The sequence below is a fragment of the Acomys minous genome (assembly GCF_964271855.1).
Source record: "Acomys minous genome assembly, chromosome: 19".
In the NCBI taxonomy this organism is placed as follows: Eukaryota; Metazoa; Chordata; class Mammalia; order Rodentia; family Muridae; genus Acomys; species Acomys minous.
In genome coordinates, this window is record NC_140499.1 from 53968339 (window position 1) to 53990705 (window position 22367).

The window sequence follows — 22367 nt, forward strand, 5'->3', positions numbered from 1 at the left end:
TCCAGAAACAATGGACTATCCTACAATATCCATGTCAATGTTATCATTTTAAATGTGCATGTGTGAGTACCCATATGTATGTATGTATGATGTACATATGTATGTGTGTATGTATGTATGTAAGTATGTATGTATGTATGTATGTATGTATGTATTTATGTATGTGTAACATGTGCCTTCTGTTGCCCACAGAGGCCAGAAGAGAGTGTCAGAACCCTTGGAATTGAAGGCACAGGGTACCCTCTGAGCTGCAAAAACAGCAAGTTCTCTTAACCAAAGAATGACAGTTTTGTTTCTTAAATGTAGCTCCTTGGCTTGACTTAACTAATGCTAAGTGGAGTTGCCACCACATGTGCAAAGGCATTCTGTCACATGTAAACTGTTGTTTAGTGTCTAATGAACAGCTGCACACCACAGACCGTCACATGTTAATGAGATGCTTCTGTAATACTCATCATGAACTAGTCTGTCAGAGAGTGTGACTATGCTCCTGAGAAGAGGGAGGGAGGTCTGAGCACTCGGCACCTCATCTTATTAGTAGCATGGTCTTTTCTCTTTCTTGGGAACCATCTTAAATTGATACTTACAACTGCTGTGGTAGCATGGGCTTCCTGTCAATAACAGTTGCAGTGATGCAAAGTGAATGTCCATCGAAAATAGAAGCATCTAGGAGTAGCTGTGTATTTCAGAACCTGTTCCTGAGCTGATGCCCTGCCTCTGGGTGACTCATTTCCACATTGTGCCATTCTAGTAACTAAATGTAACATTGATCCTCCAAGAAACAGTAGACAGTGCTCAGAGACTTTGCAAGTGGTCAATGAATCTGTTCCTTATCACGGAAGGAGATACTTTTCAGAGAAAATATCTACATGCTGCTCTTACTCTAGGCAGGATGGATCCAAGACTACAGCTTCCACAGGGAAAATGACTAAGGACATTGGGCCCGCCCTCTGCTGCATGTAATAGCTATGACTTACACTCACCATGGAGTGATGTGGTTAGTAACCTATTCCTGTACCTTAGCTGAAGCTGCCCCTTGTGGTGAACAACTGCCATGTCCACACCCCCTCCCTTTACCCAGTCTCTAGTTGACATCTCTTTACTTTTTTATGAGGTAGACTAATTTTTTTTATGTTCCATATGTATATATATATGTGTGTGTGTGTGAGAGAGAGTGTGTGTGTGTGTGTGTGTCTAAACAATATTTTTCTATATGCCTAATATTTTTGGTTTATTGTAATGTCCTCACGTATTATAGTGAAAGACAGGACTATAAGCATTTTCCTGTCTAAATCTGTAAAGCATTTCTCACATTGACCCTGCATCTTATATAGTCATCTGTATACTGTAACCTCATTTCTGCCATGATTTTGCTACTGTGAGTAACACTGAAATGAGGATAAAAGTGCAGAAGTCTACTTGACATACTGGCTTATGTTCCCGTGTGTATATATGCCAAAGTGGGTTATAAACAATTCTATACTAGGTTTTCTGAGAAATCTCCATATTACCTTCTAAATTAACTGTACTAGTTTACCTGCCTAGCAGTGTTATATCAATTATTTTATCGTACTCACAACTATATCCATGTACTTTCAAAATAAATTCAATATTTTAACTAAAAGCTGAGGGTCTGCTCAGCTGATAATTACATAAGAGGGCCTGGTCTTTAGCTCTGTAGAGCTGAAGTCTTTCATTAAAAGTTATATGTCAGATTGATGGCAAGTATTGTCTTTAAGAACTGGTGTTTGCCAGGTTGGGAAGATGGTGAGCATGTGAAATGGTTTCAGCGCAAGCAGGAGAAGTCAGGTGCAGGTGCCCCAGCATTCATGTAAGACACCAGGTGTGGCAGCACGTATCTGTATCCCCAGGGCTGTGGAGGCACTGACAGCAAGATGCCTGAAGCATGGCATCTTGCCATTCTAACTTAGAGGGCAAGCTCCCATACTCTTACACCGCACATGCGTGTCATGCTCATATCCATCCCCCCACCAAGACAAACCCAAAGGGTAGTATTCATTAATACTTTTACTTTTAGTTTACTTTTAGTTACTACGGTAATACCATGCACAGGTGCTTTCTTTCCTTTAACCCTCACGAAATCTTTTCTGAGTTAATGACTATTATCTTTGTTTTGTAACAGAGTCTCTGAAGTGTTCAGAAGAGACGTGCTGGCAGTTAGTTATGAACAGGGCCACCGCTTAGGGTGAATTGATTCTTCATTGTGTCCTGTTTAACCAGAGACAATTTGGTTCATTAAAATATGGGCTCTTTGCCGAATGCCAGGCGTCTGCGTCTGCCTTTCTGAGTCTTGCCTCTATGAGTCTGATTTGTTTCCTAATTTGAGTGTGCCCTGCCATGGGAGTAGTCAGAGAAACCAGACGAGTCTTCTTTCATGACAGAGGCTGATGTTTGAGGAACACTGTTTCCTTGTGTGTGCCTCATCATGTTTTCTCTTTTAGAGTAATTACTAATTTACACAAATATTCTAGAAACCTTAACAATATTTTGATTATAATAGAACAAGTCCATGACTCATTATTGGAGATGTGTGTGTGTGTGTGTGTGTGTGTGTGTGTGTGTGTGTGTGTGTACACATAGTACACATATATATACACATATATGTACCCAATATATAGGATATCCAATATCCAAATGTGTGTGTGTGTGTGTGTGTGTGTGTGTGTGTGTGTGTGTGTGTGTGTGTGCATTTGGACATATGTAGTGACCTACATTTTCCCTATGAAGTTTCTAAATCTTTAATCATAAGCAAAACACAGTGATCTTAGTGTATTAGTCTTATAGTCAGCCTCTTTACTGGATTATCTTTTTAGTTCTCTATCTTTTTTTAAAAGTGCAAAGTTTAAAATTAATTTTGATTCCTGTTTTCCCTAACCCCCACCAGTTCTTACTAGAACTACTTCACTATAGATGATGTATAACAGTTACCTCCATAGTCTACCTCAATCCTACTGCCCCATATCTGAGCTCTTCAGCCTCTGTGCTAACGCTGCTGACGTTTAGTCTCAAAATCTATTAGCAGGGAATAGGGAAGGCTCTGCTAATAAGATGCTTGACTTGCAACGGTGAGGACCAGCTCAATCCCCACAGCTGATATGAAAACACCAAGTGTGACTTACCCTTCCAATACCTGACAAGGAAGTGACACCGGTATCTGTGGACTTGATGGATAGCCAGCCAGTGTAGCTGAAACAACAGGAGTCGTTGAGGAAAGTGTCATGTTATCAACCACTAGCCTCCTCACTCAAGTTAGAGGACAATGAAAGAGACCTTGTTTCAAAGGAGGTGTACAGCATTCCTGAGGATGACACCTCATGTGCACACACATACAGATACGCACACCGCCCCAGGAAAATCTGTCAGCAACCAAGGATCTTTATTTCCCTGTTCTTATTACATTTTTCTTTCTTCTATTTCAAAATTAACTATAGTTCCTTCTCTAAAATTAAAAAATAATAATGAGAGCATCTCAGTCTCTTCTGATGTGAGATCAATTCAGCTTCATTTCACATAATACATGTGGCTGGTTCTGTTAATTTTTTTTATCCAAATTTGAAAGTTGTCTTCTATTATTTTTAGTGAGCAGTTAATTAAACCATATTGGTGATTCATTTACTACTATGATCATGCTGGTATTATACCTTTTAATATTTTATGGACCATTTTAATATTCATCTTTATTTATGGACAAAGCTCATACTGGATCAATTGTACTAATCATATAATATAATGACGGCTAAAGGTAACAATTTTTTTTTTTTTTACAATTGCTTAGGTGAGTGAAATGGGCCGTATTTCTGAATGCTAAATCTTGCCATTACAGAGAATTCAATACATGGTTTAGGTTAGGTTTCCGCCCCCCGGGTACCTGGGAAGATTACCATTTTCAGTGTTTTGTAATTATGTATAAAATTTGGAATTACACATTTGTTTATAGTTTAAAAGAAGAGGCATAAACCTCCATTTCATTTTATCCTTTCTTACTAATAGATATTTCCCAATTTTTAAATTTCTTTAAGAGTTGTTATTTACTTTATGTTTTTATCAAGCTGATAATTCATATTTTAGACATTTATTTCGTTTTCCAAATAATTGAGTACAAAATTGCATAAACTATAAAATTAAGTACATTCTTCACTGTATTTATACTGTCTGGTTAGTGGCTGTGTCTATTGTCCTTTCTTTCACTATTTTCTCTGCCAGTTTTTGTTTTTAATTTTGAGTAATAATTTTTTGCCTTCTTATACCTCTTACCAGGCTCTGTGCTACTAGTTGTTGCCTTTTATGTTTTCTCTTGTTCTTAGTTATTCTTAGCTTTGCAAGTTGAAATTGGTGGCCTATACAGTTGCGTTACTTTTATTTGGTGATAAATCTTAACCTCGTATCATGGCCACTTGATCCACTTCTCAGAGGGTGAGCTCTCCTGTTCCCATGAGAATCTCCCTGTTTGTTGTTAGTCCTAGGAAGTGTATGTACTTGGCTCTCCTAGTCTTCATTGTTTTAAAACTCTATACAAAGAATTTAGAGTAGCCAATATTATGCATTACCAAGTTAACTGTAACAAACAGCAAGATATGTGTTCAGTTTCTTTCTTTCTTTCTTTCTTTCTTTCTTTCTTTCTTTCTTTCTTTCTTTCTTTCTTTCTTTTATAGCCTGTGTTTCCAGCCCTTAAACATGACTTCCTGGCCAGTTTTCCCCCTAGAAATCTAAAATATCTCTTTAGCTCACATTCAAATAAAATCACTTCAATTATAGAGATGTATTTTAAATACAGTGAGTAGTAGGTCTTCTATTCTAAGACCCTGGAGTCTGAGCCTTTTGGCCTCTAAAACTGAAGCTGTAAGAGTTAACAATTAGTTACTTTGTAAACTTAGCCAAACTACTTAGCTTCTCTATATTTAGAAGCCCATAAACTGGGCCTAATCAGAACTTTCCACTTTGGCTTGCTGGGAGGATCTATTGAGTTAATATCCAGAAGCACCTAAAAAAAAAAAGTACCTAGCACATGGTAATCACCTAATAAATATGATAATTGTTTCAAAGTATTTTCAGTATTATTGAGTCTAGAAGAACTCTGCTTGTGTGTGGGTAACAGAAGTGTAAGCCGGTAAGCGCTGTACAGTAATTTGTCATCTTATTACTTTTATTACCTATCCCGACCTGCTCCTGATCCAGTTGACACATGCAGAGCCAAGCTTTCTATAATCCACATTCCCTTGGCATCCTTTCTCACCACTGTCAGGCTTGATAATTCATGGGGCAGGTTTAATTGACAAGGTTTTAGTCAGTATGAACTAGAGACAGCCTGTTCCGCAGGCTTGGTTTATTTTTATTGAAAGGAGCTGGGTGTCTGTCAAGTGTGTTTACCAGTGAATTTAGTTCTCTGGTGTGCTCCTTACATTCTTAGGAGTCAGAGAACAGCTCTCCTAGCCTCACAGTTTCTACATTCTCACAGGAGAACAAAAATCGAGTCTACCACACTAGACTTGTTTATTAAACATAAAAGAACATAAATCCTCTCTGGGTCCTGGGAGTGTGGGAGAGAGTCAGGGTGATCAATACCAGCCAGCCCCCCTCCCACTGTGTGTCGCATCATATTGCCCTGAGAAGGTGGTGTTTGATTGGCTCATAAAATAGGCTTAGTAAATCCTTTAAATGGTGGTGTGGGCAATTGTTCACCTTGAAAACTAATACATGGGAGTGTATTACAAGGATTACTGTGTCTCCAGGAGGGTCACCTGAGCATGCAGGGATGGCTCACTTTCATCATTTTCCACTCCCTTTCACTATGACCCAAGTTACGGTTTTCCTCTGTTGCTTCTCTCTTCCTTTGCTTCATGATGGTTTGATCTATGTGAGTGAGCATCAGTCAGATGGCTTCTCCCATGAATCCCTTATTCTGTTGAAAGCATCTGGTCAGGGAAAAACAATGTGAGAAATGTAACCCTATAAATCATTAGAGAAGGTAACCAGATTTAAATTCCCTGTGCATCCTCTATACAGTGGAAAGAAAACATTGAACATATGTCAATGGTATTGTTTTGTGCTTTGCAATCTGCTGAGATCTGAACAGTGCAGTAGGCTGATACCCTGCAGGTTCGCCTCCACACTGCCTATTTCTTTTTCCTATCTTGTATTTTTATTTAATCATTATTATTTTCTAATTTTGTGATTTTGGGCTGTTGGATCCAGGACCTACTGCAAGGAGGCAAGTGCTATGTGACTGAGAGATATCCTCATGCATAATCTGCTCACGTTGATCTTCAGGGCAAATTTTTAAACAAAACTATGTTGATAGCCACATCATTTCCCAAGAATATTTGTTGTTCTCCTAAGAAGGAAAATATGGGTCTCAATACATAATTGTTTTCTTGATATTTTTAAGTTTACTAGGTGCCTCCCTGGTTATTAGATAGGAAGACAGGAGTCTGAAAGTTAGAATCATTGGGAAAATTTCATAATTATATTATTGTATGATAACAGCTCTGGGAATCAAAACCCTGAAGTGCCTAATTTACTATGGTGCAACTAGTAGTTTATATTAAAATTTTCTGTTGCATAGACACAGTATACATTTTACATATTTGTTTCATTCCCACAAAGTGTAAAACAATAAAGCTCCTTTAAAACCACTGGTGAACAAAACTTCAGATGTGCCTAGCAGGGCATGGTGAACTGCCTGTGTCTGGCCATAAATCCGGAATTTGTTTTAAATCTGGCACCATATTCATTAGAAAGCCTTCATGAAATCATAAGGGACTCAACACCCTTCCCGAATTTTCATAATAGTAGGTGTGTATATGTAAATTAGGCAAGGCTGGAATTAAGACTTTTTGTTGTTTGATTTTTGCAGTTCTAGGCGTCAGCCTCCCACTTCTCTTACCCCTGTTAGACAAACACTCAACCCAAGACATAGTCAGTTCATTATAAGGCCTTAACGTTTATAACCTCAATATTTCCTTGTGCTTCAATAAACTCTCTTAAAATATTTTTAAAAGAAATTACCAAACAAGTAAGCATATATGCTATTTATTTTTTAACATAAGTGAAAATTAAACTTAATGAAAGTAGCTACAGAAGTTGTTTACTTGTTTTTTTTTTAACTGTATTCTAACAATTTGAAAGTTACTCTGAAAATGGTCAGAAGAAACTGTTTAACACAATGTATCCTTCTCAGTTTTACTAGTTGAAATGGATTTGTGACTGTCAAATCCAGTAAGCGACTTGTGTAATTTTTAATTTCTTTGAGGATTTTGTGCTGGTGACAGCTTCTGCTTCTGGTGACAATTTACTCTTCTGGCTTCCTCCAGCTTTTGTGTTGCCACTCAAGATGGTGTCCCAGATTCCGTCTGCTCACAGGTTCCTTTTTAAAGGACCTTTTCTTGATACATACCTCTGAAATGTTGTTTCCTTGAATTTCCTAGGTGGTGACTGTGGTTCTGTTCCAGTCCTTGGCTGTGCTGTATGCAAAGATGACAAACCCACATGCATAACTGTGTCAATTACAACAGAGACACGAGACCCGCATATTTAAAATACACGGAGAGGTGATCCCTAAGTCTAAGACTCTTTAAAAATAGCATGTCTCATCTTTGGCTATTTCCATCAAACCCCTAACTGCAATCCTTCTGAGGTTCAAGAGCACACGTGCCTATTCTCTTCCCGAGACTATCAGGCCTCTACTGTGTGCTTGGCCTACAGGTACGAGGACAGACACAGGTGAACAAGAACACTTCATGTCCTGGAACTGGTACCATTCCACAGCCCTTAAGAATCACATCAGAATAAAAAAAGCCAGTATTACCAGATCTTCAAATTTTAAATTAAATCAGGAACTCATGAAAACACCACCTTTTTAATGTATTGAATTAAATATTTTAAAGAAGAATAGGGCTTATTAAAGCCATACCCACTTCTGGTCATGAGATTGTCTGACAAGTAAAATTCTGACAACTGGGTATGAAATACCAAGCTCTGAGTGCCTACACCTATTTTTTTTCCCCAGGTTGGTCTGCGTCATTTTCTTTGTTTGTCACCCGCTATTCATGGTTGACCATGCCTGGCCCCTTTCCTCTTATATTACCTTTTCTATTGTGCTTCTTGCTAGAGTGCATTTCCATTTCCCTCCCTTCTCACTGCGGGTCAGGCAATCAACACTCACTCACAGCCCAGATATTAAGTCCTTTGTAACGGGACCCTAATCTAGCTGTGCAAAATTGCCCTTGCTCTTCCGGCATTCCACAGAGCACTTCCATTAGCGGCCTTACCATCTGATTTATGAATCCTGAGCCCAAGGAAGTGATAGGTCCTCCTTGTATCATGATACACGTATATGCCAGTGTAAGGAGTGGTAGGAAGCCAGTTCGACTGGTTTACTTCCCCAAACACAACCGAGGGTCCTCAAGTAGGAACTTTGTTTCCTGTGCAGACAGTTTTGAGATGGACATGATAAAACTAACTCTTTAAACACTGATATTTAGTAATTAGTCTGTTCTACTTATCACTGTCTACTCTTGCCACCTCAACATGGACTCCAGCATCCATCCCTCTAAACTGCTGAAATGAGTCCTGGCTGGCTTGAGCCCATATTCCTAAAGCCCTGGATTTGGTATATGACATGGCATAAACATTGTCTTCTTTCAATATGGAAAGTTTTCTCTTTTTTTGCTTTTAAACTCTCCAGTATATCTTAAAACATAGTGTATGGAGGTGGGCATGGTGCTGCCTGGAGCTGGAGCAAGCTTTATTAAGTAGGAGCTCAGTGCCAGGAATTCTTTAATGCGGTGTATATTGTTGTTTTAAAGGATCTTAGTTTCTCAGTTTATGTGAGAAAAATGAAGCTGAAGAATGTTCTTGCATTCCTTAAAGGGAAGATTCATAACTATAGTTAGTCTATATACTGTTTTTATTAACAATTTTTCTTTATATCTAATATGTAAAATGTTGGTTTTGATTTTATCTAATGTATATATACTACATTATGTTTTAAAAATCTATCAATAAAATTTCAAACATGGCATACTTCTCTCTCATTAAAACTTTTGTAATTTTCTTTTCTATTTTGAGATTCAATTCAGAGAAGCTATCACTTATTTATAAGTGCAATTGTTAATTTTTTAAAATAGTCAAGTAAAGCTGGGGATTTATTTCCCAACTTTACTTACTCATCATGTGTTAGACCCAATGTCCAGCCTAAGAAGCAAAAAAGAAAAGCTGAAATAATAGCAAAGTGATCCATGAGGAAATAATGTGGGTTGGTACCTAATTGAATGTTGTCAACTGCTTAAAAAATAAAAATAAGTAGCTGGTACTTTGCTTCTACTTGATAAATAGTAGTATTCTCAGTACTATGTTTTTCTAAATTAGTAGCTGCTGGTAAACTTCTAAGCAAAATACATCTTTTTAAAAAAAAGATTTATTTATTTCATTTATTGCATATGAGTGCTTTATCTGCAGAAGAGGGTATCAGATTACATTATAGATGGTTGTGAGCCACCATGTGGTTTCTGGGAATTGAACTCAGGACCTCTGGAAGAGCAGACGGTGCTCTTAACCACTGAGCATTCTCTCCAGCCCCATCTTTTTATAACTAGGAAAATTGGACAATAATGGTAGGAATTAAGATAGGAAATGAATAATTCATATATTGAAAGTCATATAATTTTACCATATGTAAAATATTTAAGTTTTAAATGTTTGATCAGTCTTGAGTTTGTTTATATCATATCTGAAGGCCTTGAAAAAGTCTCCTATTTTTTCAACTGGGTCTTCATTTCTGGTTGTCTTGAACTTTTGCATCGAATGATCTCTCCATTCAGGGATCCCAATGATTTGCTCCACAGATGCGTTGCGCACATAAACTTGCCGTTGCCCAGATAAGCAATGATGTCCGTCTCTGCCCCCTTTGCCTCCTCACAGGTATGATTTTGTAGAAGTTGAGGAGCCCAGTGATGGAAGTGTTTTAGGACGCTGGTGTGGTTCTGGGACTGTGCCAGGAAAGCAGACTTCTAAAGGAAACCATATCAGGATAAGATTTGTATCCGATGAGTACTTTCCTTCTGAGCCTGGATTCTGCATCCACTACAGTATTGTCATGCCAGTAAGTACACCTTTGAGATCCTCCTTCCTTCGCTGGGTCATCTATTTTTTTTTCTTTTAGCTGGAATTCCTCTTTTAAAGACGAGAATCAGAACACCAAACACGAGAAACCATTCTAGTTTGGAATATTTTTAACCACAAAGGTCTCATAATAAATGTGACGATCAATGTAAGCATTTTCTTTGTAGATTTTAGAAATACCAAGTACCTTATCAATCTAGTAAAATGAAGTGTGAAGCTTCTACAGTTATAAGAAGGCAGCAGCCTGGAGAGATGGCTCGGAATAAAGTGCTTACCCTGAACAAATGAGGGTCTGATTTTGTTCTCCAGAACTCATTTTTAAGACTTCAAGCTCTCAGAAATCAGAGAAAGGCATATGGGGGTGGATCTCTGACCAGCCAGCCTAGCCTAGGTGGTGAGTTCCTGCCCAGTGAGAGATCCTGCTATAAAATTCAAGCAGAAACCTCCTGAGGCAAACATGAAGTTTATGTCTGGCCTCTGGGTTCTCATATACACATATTTTCATACCCATATATACATGGCAAAAACAAAGAAGACAGCATGCTTCTCAGGTCTGGCTCATTGGCCAATAGCTCAGCATTGATGGAAAATGACCGATTTTTCTCTTGAGAAGAATAGAAGAGATGTGTCATTTCTCACTCTTTTATCATTTAAAGATCACCATAGAAGTTTAATTTTGTAATCCCCTTTGAACTGATTCTTGTGTGACTCATATAAAATAATGAAATACGATTGCAATTCCTAACATTCTGTATGACTTTTGGCTGTATGATGTATTTATGTATTTTACTAGGAATACTGTCAGTTTACAGATATACATTTTGAGTATAAATTACTTAATGCTCTGTTACTTAGTTTCAATTTTATGTGTAGATTTAGGGGTGGGTGTAATGAAGAACTGGAAACCAGCACTATTTATAATCAATATTATTTTACCTAAGTTATGTATTTATCACTTTTAAAAAGCAATGTTTTATGTGCTTTTAAAATTATTTTATACTTAATATAGTACCATTTCTTCATCATCCAAGCTTTATTTTTATATGTTGTTTGTATACGCCTAATACTATATAACTTCATATATTTATATTGTATTGTTAAGCAAAATAATTTAAAGAACTGACTGTTCATTACGTACTACAATGTACATCACTGGTGAGATGGAGAAATTTTAAGTATTGATTGATAAGACAGCGGAAAAGGAATCATAGAACGCAAGCTGATGTTGAAACAGACTGCTTAGTGATGGAACCCTTTGTAGCATGTGATTGATAAAATAGACATCCTAAAATGTTCTGGATTCGTACTGTGAATCTGGAGTAACCTTATTTCAGATTATCAAAGATACTTGAATGATATTGCATTCTTAAAGTTGTTCCCATCTTAGATTTCATTGTATTTCCTTTGTTACTCTTCAGAAAAAATTTTCTTATTTTAATAATATCTTTTTCCCAGTTCAGGTCAGTTGAGTAGCCACAGTTGGGCATCCTGGTAGGGAGATACAATAGGAACTGAAGACGGCATACAAAAGCTGCATGCATAGCTCATCAGACCGTTTAATTGTGCACTGGATGTAATTCCTGTGATGAAAATATTGACACAAACTTAACCTAGTACCTTGGTTGCCGTGTGGGCAAGTTACTTGTAAATTGCAAGTTATGCATCAAAGTGCAATGACATGGGGCATGTCTCGAATAATCTTAGGAGTGCTGGAACTTTCAGCAGGCTGGTTTGGCCCTGTACCGCAGCACACAGCTGCTGATGCTTATACATATTCACAGACACACAACACACGTGTCAGTGGATCCTGCTGAAGAAGTTCTTATAACCAAAGTATATGACTGAAAATTCAAGTATTTATAGGGAGTTCTTTTTTTTTTTTTTGTTTTGTTTTGTTTTGTTTTTCGAGACAGGTTCTCTCTGTGTTAGCCTTGGCTGTCCTGGACTCACTTTGTAGACCATGCTGGCCTCGAATTCACAGCGATCTGCCTGCCTCTGCTTCCCGAGTGCTGGGATTAAAGGCATGCGCCACCCCGCCCGGCTTTATTGGGAGTTCTTAATGTGACTGTAGTGTCTCTAACACTCTTTAGGAAACAGCAGGCTGTAGGATGAAATAAACAAGAAATGTGAACATAGGAATGCAGGGTCCTATATTTCTGAAGAAGTATACCTTGGTGATGTCAGAAAATTGCTTTTGTTCCAATTCCACAAACTTTGGCTCATTTGTGTTTGCATTTACTTTTGTGGTTGACCTGTCACTTCTTGCCTTACCCTTTCGGCTTTGTGCAACCCTCACTCCTTACTTATAAATACATCCCTTCCACTCTCAGTAATAATGGGTTTTGATGACTGAAACTCTGACAAGCGGTGATGCTTTCAAGGCTGGCAGAGTGTCTTGAATTATCACTGTATGCTGTAAAATGCCCCCTCCCTCCCCTCACCCACGCATGCATTAACACTGACCAAGCAACAATCCATCAGGCTTAGTTGTGAATCAGATAAACGAAAGCCTGAAAGAAAAAAGTGTGCTCCTTGGGGAGGGGACTTAAAGGATCCTATGGTATTTGCTCAGGGGCAATTGCCCCTTATATGCCATGCCTCTTACATTTGTTTCTCTCTGTCATAGATGAACTTTCTTACTGGCATCCCCACTTCCCTATAGGCAATGATCAGACTGATAGCAAACTCACAGCTGCAAAGCAGGACCTGTAGGGGTACTAACCACAATGCTTCCTCGTTTTGTAACGATATAAATAGCATGAACAGCAGGCCTTGGTAGACAAGCAGCTTCCTGTACCGAGGTTGGCTGCACAGGCCTTGCTGAACGCCATTCACACTGCAGCTGCTCATTAAGATTTTTCTAGAAATCCAGCCATTTTCTCCCAGACTTGTTTAAGACCCGAGTGGGGTACCATTGTCTGTGTGTTACCTTTGTAGCAGCTGAAATATAGGGAAGACACACTAAGTAGTAACCAGAGTAATAGGAAGGATGTCACGCGTTCTTCAGAAGCTCATATGTTAGTCTGTGGCACTAAGGACACAACTGGCCTGCGATGTGATCTGTGGTCCAGGTTCTCTTACTCTGAGTGAGGAGTTAATGAAGTATCCACTATAGTCTTTGACCTTAAGTACACATTTTCCATTTTAAACCAATTGTTTATGAAAATATCTATATAACGATCCGTATCAGCTTTTGGTAATCGATTTACTGAATATTTTCTATCTACCCGACACAGAAAGCCTAAGTCAGGGAATGGTTTTTAAAACTCAAACTATAAACAAACAAACAAACGAACAAAAACAACAACAAAAAACCCACTCTAAACTGGGTTATATTTTGTAAGTAAGGAGTTCACTCTGTAATTTTATTAGTAAGATAAGATGGGCATCAAGTTCTGCTCTGCTATAAGCTCTCTGTGGTTTTGATTACAATGTCATGGCAAATTTTTTTCTCACAAGCATATCCTTTTTGTTCACACATGCCCATTGAGAAATTGTGTACATGGTTGTAAGATGATTTACCCATACGACTAAGCGAGGGGTGCTGAGTTAATTTAAATAAAGCAATGTTAAGGAATATTTCATATCTTATAAATACAGTTTTCTTCATATTGTTGAAAAGCTGAAACAAAATTTGTGGACTCCCAAATATCATGGAATTAGACAAATTAAATCTTTTTCTCCATTTGCTATGTTAAACTGGTGTCATTAGCTAGGCTTACTTTTAAAACTACCATTGGGAGACTTGACATAATTCTATAATGAGTAATAGTTTTTAAAAATTACAACATAGGCTTCAATTTTAACATTTTAATGATATTTTACATAATTATTTATGAAAATATGATTTTCTGGTCATGACTCATTGACAAATAATGAAAGATAAATCTGTATAAATTTGATAATAAATGACATATTAAGTTTTATGATTGTTCTCAAGAAGTTAATAGTGTCTTTGATATTTTTTCTCCTTTATGATGAGCAAAGAGAAACAGAAGGGAGGGATCATAGCTCACACACATACCCTGGTAGATTAGCAGTGAGAGATTGTTTAAGCAAAACTGGAAACAGTGCGACCTTGTTTCCCTCCGAAGGCCACACACAGCGAGAGCCCAGAACACACTTCAGATCTCTTAGAGAGAAAAGTCGTTGTTTAATGTTGGGGTAATTTGTATTAGGTTAGAGATGCCCTACTCTGTAGTTTAGCATAAACACTATTATTTAAAATCCTAAGGGGCAGACAAAGGCTAACCAGAATGACTTTTCATCCATTATTAAAATATCTGTTTAAATTTTTACTTCTCATTTTTATTAGGAAACTGTTTAACAAAACATATCTGAGTTTTTATAGTAATGATGTACAAATTCAGGTTTGATGCTCTTCAGGAGTTTTCCTTTTCTTAATATGTAGAACAATTTTTTTTTTAGTATAGTGCTATGTATAAAATGTTTTCAATATTTATGAAATGTAAGGGTTTTATTTTTCTCCTTCCAGTAGGCTAGAGTATTTTAAATAATTATTGCACTAAAATTAAACTTCTTTAAATAATTTTATTGTATCCCATTTTTAACTGTTTTGAAGATACTAAGAAGTAATAAGATACTACTTCTAGCAACTTTATTTACTCTCTTTTTCCATTTGGTGGGGACCGTCTAGATTCAGAGAACTTGATGCTGTTGTTAGCGTAGCATCTGACTCCCATGTGTTGCCACCATTTTATTTAATGCTGGCGCATGTGGATGACCGTGAGAAAGAGAATGAATGGGGCACATCACTCATATCCACTACAGACTATATTCCTTTAAGTTTCTGTCAACTTTGTCCTATTTAAAAAAAAAATGAGTTACTCCTTTATAAGTGAATTCAATAACACTTGCTGGAATACAGAAGTTATTGATATCTTTGTTAGTTGAATTATATAAAAAGAAAACAAACTAGTGCAGTTCCCTCTAAATGAAAAAAAAAAAAGCAGTGTCACTGAGTCAGTTGTTTTCTTTCACACTGACGTTGTAAATGACTTGTCTGCAGTTAAGTCAGTGCACAGCCATCACGGTAGTTCCTTCTGTGGAGAGGGGTTGGAAGGACACTTGGTGCCTGAGGTGCCATTGCGGAATGCATGACTGATTACCAAGACAGTTATTAATTGTGCAGGGCGAGAACAAAGCAGCTTAGTGGATACTGGAGTTGGGGGGGAGAAGGAGGCAAACTGCTGTCTCTTCCTTCCGGCTGCGCCCCTGGATACTTCATGTCAATGTTCCGAAGAAAGAAGTCTGCTCTAAAACCCCAGTTCATTCTTAAGGAAGCCTTGAGTGGAAAAAAGTGAAATTAATTTTTTTTTTTACTTAAGATAAAAACAGCATGCACCTTGGAGGGATACCTACACGTAGATGCTGCAAGGATGTTCATAGTGGCTGGGTATGACCTATATTCTCCAAAATGTTAAATCTTAACAATTGCCTCACATGCCCACATTACCCCGTTAAGCTAACATAAGCAGTGACAGTTTATATGGAACTTGCTTTTGAAATAAGTTATTATTTGCATGGACAAAGAATAGAGAAAATGGTGGTGGTCTTAGAGATTTTGGTTAGACTGAGAACCTTGAGGGCATTACAAGCAGTGGGTGTCCAGTCATCAGAAGCACTTGTCAAAGGAATAGATTCTTATTAAAATACACACAGTTTTGTGTATTTAGAAGAGAAGTCATGAGGTGACGGTATTTTACTGCACTAAGAGCAGTTTACTCTGTTTTCTGTTTCACTTCCCCCTATGGGCAGTGTTCTGTGTAAGACAGGATTCTACCTCTGTCATTTTTGCAGTTATTTTCATGCCTTCTGAGGAGCTTCACATTTACTGTTTAGAGAAAATAGCCAGAACTCATCCTGCAGTAAATGCGGAAGGCAGATAGACATTTGAAGGGAGCTTTAAGCAAAAATCTTGAACAATTGGAGCTTTGGGTTTCAAAAATCGACATTGTGCACTTAAGACCACAAAAGATTTAAAAAAACTGGTGTTAGTTCAGAATCTAGACTTGGTAGATTGTGGGGTGTGTGTTTGTGTGTGTGTGTGTGTGTGTGTGTGTGTGTGTGTGTGTGTGTGTGTGTGTGTCCATGTGTGTGTACAAGCACATTCACGAGCTCTGCATGCCCTGAATATAAAGACCAAAGTACAATCTCACATGTGTCTACTCAGAAATGACACCTCCTTTCCCTGAGATAGTTTCTCAGCACCCTGGACCTTGCCAGGTAGTCCAGGCTGGTCCCTAGAAAGCCCCAATGATTCTCCTCTGAACTTCTTCCATAGCAAGATTCTAGGCATGCCAACATGCTTAGTGGGGTGCTGTGGTTTGTGGCTGGTGATGATGATGCTTAGGAGGATAGAACCCAGGTTTTATTGTTGGAAGGTAAACATGTCACCCACTTTGCTACCTCTCCAAGTATCACATGAATTATTTCAATAAACTTTATTGAAAGTGTTTGATAAAGTATTTTGGGAAAATTAAATATGTAATATTTCCCCAAATCTCTAGTACCTTGCCTCTATCGTACTTAAAGGAAAAAAATCTATATACGTACATAATTTGTCATGTAAGTGATTTGGAACAATTTAAGTAATAGTAGAGGGATTATCGAGAGGCAAAGAACGTCACAATACTGAAAGCAAGACTAAACAGTCACAGGAATAAAAGCTTCCAGAATGACCCAGCATGAACTTGATCAAACATGTGATAAGCACCTATGAGGAGCTCATTGCTTCTCACTCTTGCATATTGTCACTATCAGATATTCTCCTTTGTTCTAGGCGTGGTACCACTTGTCTTTTCATTGTCCATGCTTAGGATGCTGTTGCAAGGAGCTGTACCTGGCCCTGATCTGTTGCTGTAGCCTTGGGTGGAAGCATGGGACAATGGCTATAACATATAAATTGAGCAGTTTTATAACAATGCTGGAGACATGTTCTTATAACCTAACAATCAAGGTTATTTTTGACTAGGCTCTGAGACTGTAAATGTATTTAATATCTAGTAGGCCATGTGCTATCTCTTTGTTGTTCAGAGGTGCAGAAAGGGTGGGCCTTTCTCACAGAACTATATGGATATGTTTCAGATCATGCCACTTGTCTGTGTGCCCCAACTTTCCTAAGTTGCATATTCAGGACTATCAATTTGTCAACTGTCAGTATCTGTTAGTCGTGGTGCTATGATGGATTACCCTCTGCCTTCTTTCCTGCTCAACAGTTGCCTGGTTCTTCACAGATGTTGCACACAGCACAGTTCTAGAACAGATACTCTCTTACTCCACTATGGGAAGACATACTTTGATACAATCAGACAAAGGAGACATTCCTTAATTTCTTCGTATTTTGTAATTACATTTAACTTTTGCTGAATTTATTATTTTATGCTTATTTTTTTGAGAATTTATATATAGTTGCTATATTTACATCATTTCCACCCCACCCTCACCCCATTCTAAGTTCTCTTCATATTTTCCACTCCTTGTCAGTTTTATGGCCTCTTTTCTTTCATCTTTATATTCTGTGTCTCTGTCTTTTTCTGTCTCTGTCTCTGTCCCTCTGAGTCTCTCTGACTCTCCGTCTGTCTCTCTCTGTCTGTCTGTCTGCCTCTCTCTCTCTCTCTCTCTCTCTCTCTCTCTCTCTCTCTCTCTCTCTCATACACACACACACACACACACACACACACACACACACACACACATACAGCTACACACCTACAGAGCCCATTTAGTGTTATTTGTATGTACAAGTGTTTAGGGCTGATCTTTTGGGAGTAGAAAATCTAGGAAGGGTTTCATCCCCCAAAAGACTGATTCTCCCTCAGTAGGAGTTTTTTTTTATCTTTCTTTTAGTTAATCTACCTAAGGATTTTAAATTTTCATTTATTGTTAAAAAGAAACTAACTCTATGTTTCATTGATTCTTTACAATTTTTTATATTTCTGCCCTTATTTTTAGAATTTCTTTCCATACATTATTATTTGTTTTGTTTTGTTTTGTTTTGTTTTGTTTTTTCCAAACTCTTGAGACAATCAATGAGTTATTTATCTGTGATCTCTCTGATGTTTTTATGTAGGCACTTGGATTTACAAATCTTGCCCTTCTGACTACTTGCATTGAAACCTAGATGTTGTTGTTTCATTTAATCCCAAGAATTATTTTATTCTCTTATTTATTTCTCCAATTACTGTTTCATCATTCAATAGCACATTGTTCATGCTGAATAGTTTGTGGACTTTGTATTTCTTCCAGTATTCATTTCAAGTTTTATTCCATCACATATTAATATGACTTCTAGAGTGTGCTATCTGATTCTTTCCTTTTGGTGTTTCATATGCCCCTCGTACCTGACTGGGCATTTTCTGCCCAACCCACCCCCATCCCTAGATTTGGGGAGTTTTATTCTATAATTTCTTTGAAGGTGTGTTTTATATGCCTTTGACCTATAATTCTTTTTCTTCAATCCCCACAATTTACATATTCTGTCTATTGATGATATTCCAGTGTGAAGGAGATATAAACCTGTTTTTTATAATCCCAAGTGTGGGATCAGAATGGTCTTGTGAGAGAACAGGTGAGGTTAATTCACTAGATGACCAACCACCTCGTGTGGGAGCTTGATTGTTGCCAGCTGAAAAGATTCTGTGAACAGACTCTGGGAGGAGATATATAAATGAGCCCAGAACTGGAGGCGGGGTTTTTGGAGACTTGGGATAGTTTTGGCTGTTCATCGCTCCGCTATGTGTTGCTCCTAGAGAGAACTGCTTGAGGGAAGGCTTCGGGGCTCTGGCTCCTGCTGAAGTTCTGGTTACTCTAGGGTCCAGCAGAAGAAATCCTGCTGATTACACCAGGACAATCATTCCTCGGAACTGATATCCTTACGGTTTTGTTACTGTGTTCCTTAATCCTCTTTTCCTAGTGTTTTGGTTAGTCAGGTTATAAGTGACATATGCTCGGTTAATAAGTTGTAATAAAATATATTGGTTAAGAAAACTGAGCCTACACCAGTGCACCTGAACATTCTCTTCATTAGGCATGAGGGATAATAACAATTATCATTTTCCATGGTTGATCCAGTTTCTTTCTTTCTTTCTTTCTTTTTTTTTTTCATCTTGAAATTCTAATGTTCCGTCTTCTGTGTGATCTATTGTGTTGTTAAAACCCACTGAGGATTTTTAATTAGACTTATTGAATATTTCATTTTGTGTTTCATTTTATTTACTATTTCTCTTTGTTGAATGCAATTTTTATATCCTGGATTATTTCACTTGCCCATTTGTGTTTTTCTTAGACTTATGAGTGTTTCTCTGTAACTATTGAGATAAGAATCTTGCTTAAATGCCTTTCTTTTGAGCTCATAGGGACAGGGTGGCTAGGGATGGAGAAGGAAGAGCTGCTTTTTGATTTGGTGACAAAAACTGGGGAATATAGAGACCTGTGTATAGATGCATGAAGTCATCATCTCTCTTCAGGAGTGGCACGTTTCCCTTTAGTGTGTTTACCATTTAACAGAGGATTTTGACCTGTCTCATCAGAAGCTCAGCTGTGTTTGATGAGTTCAGTTGCTTGGCCCAACCAAAGATTGCTGTTTTATCCCTGGACTACTTTAGAGGTTTGCCTGCAAAGCAACCTCAAAGAGCTGTACACCTTAGTTAATTGCTACCTGCTTTCTAGCCAGCCCCGCTAGGATACTGATCGTACTTTGCTCATTAACTGTGGTAGGCATAACAAGATTACTCACCTTGTGATCCATACAATTGAAAAGCCTTGTCAGCTTTCAGTCTACAATTATTTGTCTATTTCAGTAGTGCTATTCATGTATTAATGTGTTAAGATGACTTCAAATTCACATGAACTCATACACACACACACATATACTCAATTTTTATGTCCTTCTCTAGTTTTTTATCAAAATTTAAAAAGTAAGTGCAATTAGCATTTCATACTCATAAAGAAGACAATTTTGGCAAGTGAATGCATTGTAAATGCTCATCAAAGAAGTTTTAGGTATGTCACTGTGTCTATTAGGTCACAAACAGTAAATAAATTTTTTATAATTTATTCAAATTACATTCAGATTGTTATTCCATCACTTGTATCTTCCCGGTCTCCCCTCCATCCCTCTTTTGCCCTATTCCTTCCCCTAGGCCTCTGACAGAAGGGGACCTTCTACCCCACCATATGACCACAGCCCATCTGGTCTCATCCAGATAGCCTGCAAATTGGGGGCACCAGAGTTCATTTCAGGGGCAGTCCCCACTCTCCCCATAACTGTGGAGAATGAGCTGCCACTGGCTGGATCTGAACAGGGGTTCTAGGTTTACTACATGCATTGTCCTTGGTTGGTACAGCAGTTTGTGCAGCCCCCCCCCCCCCCCCGGTCCAGATCTGCCAGTCTTGATGGACTCCTTGCAGGGTTCCTGAACCCTCTGGCTCCTCCCATCCCCCCATTCTTCCATACCACTCTCACCTGGAGTCCAGCAGCGAGTACCAGCAAATATTTTTTAAGTTTATTATTTCAATCCACCTACAGTGTGGCAAGACATAATAATATTATAAAGTGTGCATGTTGTTGGGTCATGTGGAAAAGAGTGGCACAGACCAAAGCAAATGCTAGGCCTTGTAATGGAAGTTCTGATGTTTGTCTTTCCTCTTTGCTTTTCAATCTTCATTCTTTGTCCTTATTCTCCCTCTTTCCTTCTCTCTTTCCTTTTTTCTATTTTCCTTCCTCTTCCATCTTTTTTCTTATCTTTACTTATCTTACTTTAAAAAATAAACCCTAGCTTTTTTTCCATTTGGTAAGGTATGGTAAGGTAATCAGTGCCTGGCTAATAAACATCCTTGTACCATTGCATGTAGTTTATTAAGTGGTTAAGGATGTTATAGCTCGAATTAAAATGCTGTGTGGTCTAATTTAAGTATTTCCAAGGCACATTCTTTAAGAAAGCAAATACTTATGATTTAGATATTTTGCTCTTTTTGTTTTTGTTTTAATTGTTATGAGACAAGTCTTTATGTAATAGCCCTGGCTCTCCTGGAACTAGCTCTGTAGACCAGACTGGCCTGAACTCTCAGAGATCCACTGGCCTCTGCCTCTAGAGTACTGGGATTAAAGGCCTGTGCCACTATTGACTTCTTCCTCAACTTCTTCTTGTTCTTTTTTTTTCTCATCATTTTTAAATTTTTTTTTATTAATTTATTCTTGTTACATCTCAATGGTTATCCCATCCCTTGTATCCTCCCATTCTTCCCTCCCTCCCATTTTCCCCTTATTCCCCTCCCCTATGACTGTTCCTGAGGGGGATTTCCTCTTGTTCTTCTTTTAAAAAATAAAATAATAATAGAAATCCTTTAAAGTGGCAATTATTATCCAAGGCTCTAAAATAAAACTCTGAGGTAGGTATTGGTAAAACATTGTCAAATAAATCTATGCAGTGCTTAACACCTTAACACTGCACTGCATCTGAAATTGTGCATTAATATTATTTTGCACTCCTTTGGAGGAAATGTTTTGTTTTTTTTTTCTAGTAGGGTAGCATTTTGACTGGGTAAAAAGAAAAGTCACTTTCCTCCTGGTGTAAGTTAATGAAACAGCATTACAGGTAATTAGTTGCAGAGAAAGCTGTGTGAGACCTTGAAGCATGAGGCAGGCTGCCTGCCCAGACTTGACTTCCAATGGAGGTATTAAAGTGGATGACACAGGCTCTGGATGAGGTCCTTACAAGTCATCTCAAACCTTCTGACATAAGTGTTTTCCTTTCTCTGTGGATTACGATGAGTGACAAAGCTCTGGTTTGCCCTAATCCCATTACTGATAAGTATAACACAAAGAGCCCCCAAGTTTACCAAAGATTTATTTCCCTTTGACTTCCTGGGACCCCCCTTTTGACTTGCTCTTTTGTAGGGAAAGGATTTATTTCTAGCTGGAGTGCTATGTGTCCCTTAGAGCCGCCTTTAGAACACTAAAAGAAATTTAATATTCACCGTTAAATGTCACATCACTAAAGTGTGTAATTAAAGGCCTTGATAAAGTCTGTGTAATTACCACCTATTTTAAGCTGTTTTCCCGACGTCCTAGGATCTCGTGTGTCTCCTTACGTAATGGACTTGCTAATTTCACTATAAGGGCTCCAGTTATTCGTCACTACTTCTCCTGCTTCCCTTCAAACTTCGTTAGGCATTAATTTAAGAAACGCAACTTTCAATTTACA

General features: G+C 38.0%; 1 protein-coding gene across 1 annotated transcript in view; it reads left to right on the top strand.

Annotated features, from left to right (window-relative positions):
• The window catches only part of PDGFC (platelet derived growth factor C), a 159382-nt gene that overhangs the window by 107090 nt on the left and 29925 nt on the right, over positions 1-22367 (top strand). Inside the window, exon 3 of the mRNA XM_084768742.1 lies at positions 9940-10120. Coding sequence (XP_084624868.1) covers positions 9940-10120 — 181 coding nt within the window. The remainder of the gene's footprint in view (positions 1-9939; positions 10121-22367) is intronic.